At 42.5% G+C, this 11,530-nt stretch overlaps 1 protein-coding gene across 3 annotated transcripts; it reads right to left on the bottom strand.

Annotated features, from left to right (window-relative positions):
- Positions 1-69: 69 nt before the first annotated feature.
- Positions 70-7,632, bottom strand: LOC117249180 (cystine/glutamate transporter-like). 3 transcript variants are annotated; one of them, XM_033614628.2, is made up of 13 exons: positions 7,349-7,632; positions 7,005-7,267; positions 5,023-5,149; positions 4,824-4,939; positions 4,518-4,643; positions 4,314-4,413; positions 4,162-4,206; positions 3,936-4,059; positions 3,746-3,849; positions 3,549-3,645; positions 2,982-3,131; positions 2,712-2,889; positions 70-569 (listed from the first exon to the last, which is right to left on the bottom strand). In XM_033614628.2, the coding sequence occupies exons 2-13, from the start codon at positions 7,246-7,248 to the stop codon at positions 505-507; spliced, it is 1,476 nt and encodes a 491-aa protein (XP_033470519.2). In that variant the 5' UTR covers positions 7,249-7,267; positions 7,349-7,632; the 3' UTR covers positions 70-504. The 3 variants fall into 3 exon arrangements, with proteins under 3 accessions (XP_033470519.2, XP_078021233.1, XP_078021235.1); XM_078165107.1 differs by lacking the exon at positions 7,349-7,632 and having other exon boundaries at positions 7,005-7,342; XM_078165109.1 differs by lacking the exons at positions 4,824-4,939; positions 5,023-5,149; positions 7,349-7,632 and having other exon boundaries at positions 7,005-7,342.
- Between the last annotated feature and the right edge of the window lie 3,898 nt (positions 7,633-11,530).

Raw genomic sequence — 11,530 nt, 5'->3', positions numbered from 1 at the left:
GACCTCACACAAACTACAGCAGCGTTAAAAACCCCTGTCAGGTGTAGTGTAAATAAAAAACAACAAGATTGCCTATTTTTATTTATATTTGAATAAAAGTTGAAACCATTTGTGCATCGTCTCTGTGATTAAAAAATGACCTTATTAGTTGGGATAAATCCATGTACAAATAAGACTATCATGAGCAGAGTTTCAGATGTTCATGAATGGTAACAGTAGAGAAAAGCACCTCTTATTCCAGTGGCAGTGTCTCTTAAAAACACAAAAATATGTCCAGCATAGCACATTACCTCAGTCAAGTGTAGTCTAAGTGAAATTTTAAAAGAGAAGTCAGAATCAGCAACTGTTTCCAGCATAGTGCTTTCTCAAAACAGCATCTTGAAATTCTTGTAAGTATCAAAATGGACATGTAAGACACAGATTTGAACTCTAAACAAAAAGATTCTTGATCTTGTTAAAGTGGTATCCAGGTGTTGTGTCAGTAGAAAGAAGTCTTTGGGGTCTTCAGTACGTCTGCACTTCCTGTTGAGCCACTTCTAGAAGGATTTGCAGCTGCTTACTGCAGTAGTCTGGGAACATTGAAGAGAGTCAGAATTATTTTCAAACAATTCATTCTTGCCAAAGTAAAATAAAATGGTTAAAGGTGGTTTGAGCTAAATTTGAAGTTGAATATGAAAACAGTTTTTGTTCCACACCAACGCCTGTTTTCTATCACACCTGTCTTCATCAGTCTCGTTAGTCCATCCCTGTTCCCAGAGTCTTCCATTCACACCTGTTCTGTCCTGTTCTTTTGGACTTTGTGTTTTGTTCCCTACCTGTTTCGAGTTTTTTCTTAATCAGCATTAGAGCTTGCTTTTTGTTTTACCTTCAACCTGCCACCTGCATTTGGGTCCTTCCTGAAATGATTCCTGACATTCTAAGTGTCTGACAGTATTATGGAAAGGATCCCTACAAAGATAGACATTTTTAAGAGGAGAATGCTTTTTGTTTAACCAGAAAGAGTCCTGAAATTGCTATAGTCAAACCCCCCAGACTCAATTTGAGTAAATAGTAATTTTATCATCATAAATCACATTCCATTCACAACAAAAGCAAAATAACTCTCAAAAGCTGTCTTGGTTCATTTTCCACTGTTCAACAATCAGTGACTCTGGTTTGGGTGAAATTAACCCTCAATTCACTCAGTTAGATGTAAAAACATGCTGGGTATACACACGCTTAAATTACTGTTTATGTAAATGAATTTCGCGAGTTTGCCTTTAGATATTTTGGGTCTGTTTCTGGTCAATCAAAAAGGATCCTTCTCCTTAACAAAAAGGTCTGTGTCTGTAGGGATCCTTTCCCTAATGTTGACAGACACTTACAATAACAACCTGAGCCTGTCAGTGGCAAAAACAAGCACTGTTAATGGACGTTACTCGATGGTTCTCAATAGCTGTGTCTCAATTCAGGGGCTGCAGCCTTCGAAGGCTGCATTTGAAGACCGATTACGTCACATCAGCTCGACCAAGGCTGTCCCATTTCAAAGGTTCCATCAACCGCGGCCCAGAAATGCAGCCTTCTTTCCCAGAATTTGGAGGATGTGAGGTGTCTGCTCATCCAATGTACATTAATGCTGATTATTTTTGGATGCCTTTAGAGACTGCTGTCCACCCAGACTCCCGTTGTTTTCGACTGTAAGGATGAATCCATCATTCTAACTGTGCTGTGGGGCCTACAGCTCTACAGATGCAAACAGGAATCCATGAGTCTGCCAAGATACAAGGGATCATCCACAGGATACATACATATATGGTAATTGCATGGCACATAAGCGAAGGCTAACTGCATTGTTTCTCCTAAGGAACATCTTGAAGGATTCGGGCCTCATAATGTATAGACTCATTGGTGGCTTGCCGAGGAGCAGTAAGGCGCCACTGTTATATTGTGTTTATGCATGTAGAAGTGACATCCAGAACCCTACGTGGAGAAACTAAAGGAACAAAGAAACACAGAAGAAACAAATAACCTTCTGAAACTGGAGAAGGGAATGACCACCTTTGGTTAGGAGGATGGTTTGGTATCCCATTATGCTATCAGAAATGAGCTAATATTATGAAAATGGATGAGGATGTCTCACAGGCCTTAAAACATGGAGTTTGGGGGGACAGAGGAGAGAGAGTTTCGAAGATTGGCTGAATCTCTCCCAGATTGCTGCAGAAATCTGAACTGATACCCTGGCTTGCTAATAAAGTTCTCTTGATCCGAAACAAGCCTGTATCAGCGGAGTCTTTTTCTTCACCATCATCTCACCATCATTTTGTCATTGCAATAAGAAAGGCCTGATAAACTACAGATGTAACAGATGAATCCTTTGTGGCAGGAAAAGGGAAGCAATGCCAATGGATCAGGGCGAGAACAACTGTTGATGTAACCAGGAAATCCTCCGCAGACTGGACCATCCCATGAGACAATTCGGTTTGGCTGATGCGGTCTTCAAAGGACGTAGCCGTCGTCGACCGCGAAGGCCGCGTCCTTCAAAGGCTGCAGCCCTTGAATTGTGACACAGCTAATTGCCTGCAGTGATCACATTGGAGCCATTTTGCCACTACTGTACAGAAGATGGAACGACATCTTTCCCCAGTGTGTTGAACTATAAATCTGACCGTTCTGTGTATTCTCTCATAAAACCCTTAAAAAATGACAAGTTAGCAGATTTTGGTACAACTTACTGAAGATGCGGCTGCATCTATTGGGCAAGCGAAAGCGGTAGATGGTCACATAGTAAACTGGGACCCCGGTCAGAGTGAGAGCGAAGCTTTGCCCAGTGTTCCAGGGGTCCGAGTACAGAGACAGGCCCACGATGAAGAAGCAAACCACCGTGAAGATGACTGCGATGGCCAGGGGCATCTTTGGGTCATCAAAAAGAGCAAAAACACAGTGTGGTGTCATTTTAGTGTACAGTTTATAATGGAGAATGCTGCACAGTTTGACACACTGACCTTGAAAGGTCTTGGGTGGTGGGGGAAGCGATATCGATGGATGAGCAGCCCCAAGGTTGCCAAGGCGATGAAGAACCAGCGAGCAAAGGAGGCAAAATTAATGAGCTGGTAGATCTCTCCACGGATTAACATCACAATCACCAAGGGGTACTGGAGACAGACAATACAGCTGTAATGACATATCCATACCCAGTCTGGCTCTGTTCTGACAGATTAATGTAGTTGAGAGCAAAGGTTCCCATTCAAACCACGTCCTAATTGAATTGTTTCTTGCCAATAAACATTTAGAATTGTATATACAAGTGATTATGGGATGCAAATGGAATCAATAAAATCAGTTTTTAGAAAAAGTCCCAAAACCATTCAGTGTACTGTATTTATAATGGACAGCTTTTGACGCTATTCTCAAAAATTAAGACAGGGAATACATATATTGCAAATATTGTCACATACAGCTCCTTTAAATGAATTTCATTACGACATTTTTGGTCAAAGCTCACACACATTGAGCATTAAAGTTCATTCTTGACCTTGGAAATAGTATTCTGACAAGAAAAAGAATTTTACCAGTAACAGCACAGCAGGCATTGGTGTATGTCTGCGGATGTGAATCATGGAAAAGACTGGAGGCCAGTGGCCCTCTCTGGCTCCCACAAACAGCATCCTGCAACACAAACAGACTTACAAGGCTGTCAGCAGTCATTCTTGGCTGATTTAAAACCCACATATAGATGACTATAATAACCTTTCTGTGCCCAGATTACCTGGGTGCCCCAAAGAAGCCACCGTTAAGTGCTCCAAGGCAGGATAGGGCCACTAGAAAGGGAATCACAGAAGCCAATCCCTGAAGAGCACGGTTCGCAAACGTCTGCAGAGACACAGGATTAGATCCCCATTTATACACATAGTGCATATTTCTCATGGATTTCTTTTTAAATACAATAAAGCACTAACCACAGCCACGGCATCAGACACCAGCAGCTCAGTCGGAGTCATCATGGTGTAGTAGGCCACATTTACAAGCACATAAAAGACTGTCACTGTCACCATGGAGAAGGTTATTGCCAGCGGGATGTTTCTGACAAGACAGGTTACACACAGAGTGATATGATAGTATATTCAAGGCAACAAGGCTTTTAAAAATAGATTGAGTGGAGAGCAGACGTCGGATGTAAAATACCTGTTTGGGTTTATGACCTCTTCAGTGACAAAGTTCAAGTAAAACCTGAAGGGAAAAGGTAAAGCCTGGTAGTAGAGTCAGTAAAAAGGTTTCATGTATGGTACAAGAAGACAACAGAGCTGGGGTTTTTACTGTGATAAAGGCTTGCTTACCATCCACCATAGGCATATAGGCCATTATAGAAGGCCAGGGGCAACTTATCCAATGTTAATAAGTCAACCTCAAAACCATTCTGGAAATTCTCCGTTTGTCCTGGAAACAGGAGGAAGCAGATGAATGAATGCCATTTGAAAGGACCTAACAGCTGCAAAGCCATCTGTATCCTCAGAAGAAACAATTACTGTACATCCTCCCACCTTTAGCCAGTGCAATGACACCAGGGATGATGATGAGGACCAGAGCAAACATCTTAATGAAAGTCAAGGTGACCTGAGTGCGAGAGGCCGTGGTCACACTCCAGCAGTTGACTGCCACGACAAATGCTACAGACACAAAGACAAACAGCTGGTTAGATGAACATTTATGGATTTGCAGTATATTTTGCACAATATGGATCTGTAAGGTATAACAATGTAAGGGTAGATTTCAAAGGTGGGGGGGCCGCAGTTAGTCCAGGCACATATCCTCAAAAGGGCTTTAGTTTATCATATAAAAGCACTCACTGAGTCCCAGGATGGAAACAAGTTTGATTAGCACTGTGGGAGCAGCACAAGGTACAAAGAATGGCTCCACCACATAGCGGCCAAAAGCCAGGGACACATAGGAAGCAACAGCAGGCCTGGACATCGAAAACATGCTTGTTAGATGCCGTGATTTTATTTTTAGGACAGGACAAACAAGATGAAACAAATCTAAACCAACCTGATGAATAAGAACTCAGCCCAGAGTCGTAAAAAGGCAGGCAGTGGCCCCAGTGTCTCCAGTAGGTAAGTGTAGTGGCCCCCTGACTTTTTGAAAGTGGTGCCCAGTTCAGCATAGCAAAGGGCCCCTGATGGAACAGAGAGCAGCAGGAAAAACATGAAATGTAATTTAAGTTGTAGGTGCTGATAGTTTTTAATCAGTGGTTGTATATTGGAATTACATTTTCCTGCCATGTCAGTGATGTTGCTTTGTTAGATGGTACTGTCAGGCTGTTGGTTGGTCAGAGCTACAAAATTTGGTAAAGACACAGACTACCATCAAATTGGCACACATATTCATGTCCCCCACAGGATGAATCCCCCCAGAAGAGAACAAAATTGCCAAAATTGTACATAAAAGGAGAGAGCTTGCCTAGGGCACTGAATGTGTGCTAGGTCTGGCAATGTCGATCCCACCATCAGCACTAACATCCACCATCAGGTCAACGTTTGATCTTGTACAATCATTTGGATTATGACAAAATCACCTAAAGTTTGTGTTTAGTACTAATTGGCAAATGTTAGAATGCTAGCATGCTAAACTAACATAGGATAAACAACACTGGATTTCCAACATGTTTGGAAATCCAATCTGCGCTCTGCTGCTCTGAGAGCGTGGTGCTCTGAATAACAAAACTTAACATTCCAATAGTGCTACGCTTTACGGTGTACTCCAAGTGCCAGAGCACACTTGGAGTAAGTATTTCCGAACACACCCATAGCAAACATGGTAAAAGGGTTTATCTGCTATACATCAGCATTGTCACAGGAGCTTATTAGCATGGTGATGTTAGCATTTAGCATGAAGTATTGCCCCACATGGTCACTAGCATGACTGTACATTCTTTGTCTTGTTAATGTGTAATGTATGAATAACTTGAAGCCAAACCAACAGATAAATACACATCATCTAGTGATTAACTGATAAAGTCAGCATTGTCAGATGAGCTTGTTAGCATGGTGATGTTAGCATTTAGCATTAAGTACAGCTTCACAGAGCCACACGCAAGGCTGTAGATTCTTGTTTTGTTATTGTGTAACTTGTGAAAAACTTGCAGCCAAATACACAACAGAATGTACATATTTTAGTGATTAATTATCGCAAATATGTTGACAATATCATGTGAGCATGTTAGTGTGGTGACGTTAGCATTTAGCACGTAGTACGGCCTTACAGAGCCACTAGCATGGCTGTAAAGTCTTTGTGTTGTTATTGTGTAACTTATGAATAATTTGCAGTCAAATGAACGGATAAATACACATCTTCTAGTGATTAATTCTAACAACAATATTAGCATTGTCATGTTAGCTCCTAAGCATGGTAATGTTAGCATTTAGTACAAAGTACAGCCTCAGAGCCACCAGCATGGCTGTAGATTCTTTGTTTTGTTATTGTGTAACTTGTGAAAAACTTGCAGTCAAATTCACAGATGAATATACATATTTTAGTAATTGATTATACTATAAATATGTTAGCATTATCATGTGAGCATGTTAGTATGGAGATGTTAGCATGCTGTAGCCACTACCATTGCTGCCGTCTCTTAGTCTCATTATTGTGTTACTTATGAATAACCTAATTATTACAATGATTTGACAGAATGATGGATTGAAAAATACATTGATGGATATATTGAAAACAAATGTACACTTACATAATGCTATCCAAAAATACACTTAAAAGTTTAATAACCATGAAATGCAACAATTGATAATCTTATCAGAGGAAATAATGTAATATAGGAAGTTTTAAAGGGATTCAAAACCTGGTGCAAGGCTTTAAATGTCATTGTCATTTCATATTGTGTTTTAAAATATTTTATTCTGTGCAATATTTTTATTCTGTGTATAAATGTAAAATTCAGTGAAAGTAACACATAGAAATGAACAGTTACAAGGATTTACCAGGACAGCAGAGATTAACTAGACCATGAGGCATCTTACCAAACATGGAGAGGACCCCACACAGCGCCCACACCAGCAGAGAGAGCCCCACGCTGCCACTGTTCATCAGGACTCCCTTGGGTGCGATGAAGATCCCACTGCCCACCACTGTGCCAATGATGAAGCACACTGCAGGCAGCAGGCCAATCTCTCTCCGGAGGCGCACCACGTCCTCTTCCGTCTTCTCCTTGTCAGCCTCCTCTGTCTTCACATGTGTCCTGTCCATGTCTCTGTGGCTGCACATCCTCCTTGGACACCTCAAACTGACCACACTTTGTTTACTCAATTTTGCTAAACTGAAGTTCACATCATTGTGCATTCGTCTTGCAAACTCGAGTTCTTACCTCTTTTTTTGTATCTGAATCGTTTCCTCTTTTCCTCCTGATGTGTTTCCCAAAACAGAAATCAACAGTCCTCTCTGTGCTTCCTGTTAACCCTTACGGACACACATTTGCAGGCGACTGGTGAATGCTCATGAACCTGCGGACAATGGCAAAACACTTGCTTCAACATGGCCTCCCCCCTTCTAACTTATTCTGCATGTTTTCTCCCCTTATTGGCTCCCACACCACCCTGCCCAGCCTGAGCAGGGAACAAAGCCAGCACTCTTCCAGGCTTCAGCAAGTAATTACCGCAGTTTAAAAGCTGGACACTTTCCTGCATTGTACTGTGTGTGCATGTGCTCTTGGATGTGTGTACAGCTTGACGGAGGCCTTCGGTCTCCGGGGGAATAAAGGGTCAGGGGTGATGTAGAGGCAGCTGCACAGACTGCAGGAGGGCTGCTTTCAATAACAGCAAACATTTTCATCTTGTCCCCTCCAATGCAAGTATTCCTTCATCATCAGCTTTTCACAGCTTTCATGCACAGGTAGCTTCAGCTAAACCCTAAAAAGTTGGTGCAATAATTCTGCAGAGATCAAATGGCCCAGGAGAGAAAATCACAGAGGCCACTCTATTAGCTTGTTTTTCTTTATTTCCACTTGACTGAGCGCTGTATGGATGTCAGTTTCACTCCATCAGCAATGGCTCTGCTTGTTAAAATTCCTCCACACCAAGAGGTTGCTTTGGTTAAGATTTATGAGGGGTGAACAATTGCATCAGATGTGCTGCGATGTCATCTGGATGCAATCCAAGGCAAAAGTGATTATATCAAGGATGTTGCAAAAACATGGAATTCCATTTCTGGTATTTTTGGCACTCGTGTCCAGGGCTCAGCGTAAAGGGGTCATGTGAGGTTTTTGTTTGGTTTTGTTTTGAGGTTAAGAAGATGGGAGATGCAGAAATGGAGGATGTTTGTGGGAAGTGTCATGCTGTTAGAGCCAATAAACATTTAGCATCTTAACTCTGAATTTAGAGTTGGGTTTTTTTTATCAGGCAAAAGTTAATGCTTAAATACAAACAGGAAGTTATGTAGATATGATATAGCATAGAGGTTGGACACAATTAGATGTACATGTGTTTAATGTCATTCACTCATGCAGTCCAGGACGTGCACCAAATTACAGCAGCCCAAGCAAAGCACCCCAGACGTCCCTTTCCCCAGCAACGCTTTCCAGCTCCTCCTGGGGGACCCCAAGGTGTTCCCAGGCCAGATGAGATATGTAATCCTTCCAGCGTGTTCTGGGTCTGCCCCGGGGCCTCCTACCAGTGGGACATGCCCAGAACACCTCTAACAGGATGCATCCTGATCAGATGCCCAAACCACCTCAACTGACGACGATGTGGTTCTGTTGGCTTCATCACAGCGTGACCTCCAGCATGCACTGGGGCGGTGTGCAGCCAAGTATGAAGCTGTCAGGAAGAGAGTCAGCACCTCCAAATATTAGTCCATGGTTCTCTGCTGGAAACTGGTGGATTGGCCCCTCTGGGTTGGGAGAGAGTAATATTGTTCCATTGAGGGTAGAATGGAGCATGCAGCTTTTCTAGACTTCCAAATGTCATCAGACTGAATATTTTTCCAGTTTTGCCACTATGTCAAAATATCTTCAAAGCTTGGTCCCCCCCCCCCCCCCCCAGGGAATTTTGAGTGTCAAACACTTGATTTCCTATATTCTGGTGAATTTATATGCACCATATTGTGCCTGTTCTGCATGAATGTATGAAGGAAATGACAAATGCACATATTCTAAATATGGAGGGGGATGTGTCCCCTGCACCTCCCAGCTGGCAACCAGAAATTGCCCTTCACTGTACCATAATTTGATGTATTATGTTCCATCCATCCATCCATCCATCCATCCATCTTCTAACCACTTAATCCTCTTGAGGGTCGCGGGGGGGGCTGGAGCCTATCCCAGCTGACATTGGGTGAGAGGCAGGGTACACCCTGGACAGGTCGCCAGACTATCACAGGGCTGACACATAGAGACAGACAACCATTCACACTCACATTCACACCTACGGACAATTTTAGAATTTATCAATTAACCTAGTCCCCAATCTGCATGTCTTTGGACTGTGGGAGGAAGCCGGAGTGCCCGGAGAGAACCCACGCTGACACGGGGAGAACATGCAAACTCCGCACAGAGGGGCTCCCACACCCGGGATTGAACCGGGAACCCTCTTGCTGTGAGGCGACAGTGCTAATCACCACACAACTGTGCCGCCCCTGTATTATGTTCCAGGTCTTTGAAAACAGGGGATTGAGTGCTTGCATTTGACACTTGACAAGGGTAATTATATTATATATGTCATGTTTATTTTTTTGTACAATATTCAATAGCATCTATAATAAAATTAGACGCTTATTCCATAACCATAAATCAACAATTAAGATTGTTAAATGAAATTAATAATTTCTTATTTTCTTTGGTATTTTTTGTCAAATACAGATATGCATTGCAGGGAAGTGATGTTATCTAAGGTCAAGTGTCTGATCATGTAACCAGACGATATGTGCATGATAGCGTGCACTAGGGCCCATAATAACTACCTTACACCACTGACCACAGCGTTGTTGTTGTATCCTCCACATAATAACATACAAAATCGTATCCATGGTTTACAACAGTGACGGACTCAGGATGTTTGAAGGGCAGGGGCGAAAAGGAAAAAAGGGCACCTACTGCATGACATGGGGACAAGAGGGCAGCCAAAAGGGCACATCCGCTCGTTTTCATTCAATAGGGCACATCGCCTTGTTTTGATCACTCAAGAGGGCAGCCAAAAGGGCACATCAGCTCATTTTCATCACTCAAGGGGGCAGCTGATAGGGCACATCCTCTCATTTTCGCCACTCAAGAGGGCACTTTAGCTCGGCGTTTTCAACCGAGGCGGCACCAGGGGGGGCGACCGCATTGACTGCATTTGATAAAAGTTTATAATCATAACAAAAATATCTTTCTAAAAGACAACAGTAACATTAGCATGTTTGATTTGTAGATTGACTACAAAATAAAGGTGACTAGTTTGATGATTGACACATTGTTCAAGTCTCTTTTTTTCTTTCAGCAAAATACTGTTCCCAGTTTCTCCAGTGTGAGGATTTGCTGCTTTTCTCAGTTTCATATCATTATAAACTGTATATCTTTGTTTTTTTTTTGTACAAATGGTTGGCTAAAACTATATGTTTTTATATGTCACATTTAACTCTGGGAACTGGGATGGCCATTTTTACTCTTCTCTGGCATTTTGTAACAAATTACACGATAAAAACAACCACTGTTTTCAGCTAGTGACAGATAAGTGAGTCACAACAGAGTGTAACATATATACTCAGACACTGATGTTTCTCTCCCTTTCACCAGCAGAGGGAGCCAAACTCTGACTTGTTAAATCCCATTCCCTCAAAACTGGGTGCACTTCATGTTCCCTACAGAAGATGGCGCCCTCGTCTCACTCTTAGTATTAATTATCTATCACTGAGTTACTTATTGCCTCTCTCTCCCAGGTAAGGCCCTGGGACATGTTGAGCATCACGCTGTGAAATCCCAGGGCAGGTCTGAATTTAGCCCCCCTCTCAGCAGGTAAACCTGCCTGCAGCTCACACACCGGCCCCAGGAGACGTGAGCCCAGCTCCCCTGCTGTTTTCCACCTGACCTCCCAAGATCCCTGCCCAGTCAAGTGAAGGCCAAACCAGCCTCAAGCACTCACTTCCAACCGTTCCTCCTATAGGCTCATCTCACACAGAACACAAAGGGAATATGCCCTGACATTTCCCATGAGCCATTCACAGGAAGGCCTCCCAGGTTTTTTTTTTCCATTTTGTACATCACTGGTTGTCAAAGTGGGATGTAAAGAGGTACACCAAGGCTTCACAGCAAAATGAGGATTTTGATTTAATACGATTGCCATCAGCAGACATCCCAGAGGAGGAAATGTACAGGAATGATCATGTTAATCACAGAATTCATTTCACCATGCTTTTGATACACAGCTAGGCAATTAAATATTAACAACAGCTGGAGTCTGAGCATATGGCTCTCTGATGAAATCGGGATCATCTGGGATCTGGATTTGAAAACATGTTCGAACCCTTTTTGGGAATCTATAACAAAATAAAACACCATCATTATTCATCCCTCTCC

This window comes from Epinephelus lanceolatus, chromosome 23, assembly GCF_041903045.1.
Source record: "Epinephelus lanceolatus isolate andai-2023 chromosome 23, ASM4190304v1, whole genome shotgun sequence".
Lineage (NCBI taxonomy): Eukaryota > Metazoa > Chordata > Actinopteri > Perciformes > Serranidae > Epinephelus > Epinephelus lanceolatus.
Note: the sequence above shows the minus strand (reverse complement) of the source record. Positions and strands in the feature narration are given on the sequence as shown.

Coding starts and splice junctions, on each gene's coding strand:
- LOC117249180 (XM_078165107.1), bottom strand. CDS start 7,323: ATGCACAATGATGTGAACTTCAGTTTAGCAAAATTGAGTAAACAAAGT. Junction 4,414..4,517: donor TGTCATTGCACTGGCTAAAG/GTGGGAGGATGT, acceptor TCCTGTTTCCAG/GACAAACGGAGAATTTCCAG. Junction 3,850..3,935: donor TGTCTGATGCCGTGGCTGTG/GTTAGTGCTTTA, acceptor GTGTCTCTGCAG/ACGTTTGCGAACCGTGCTCT.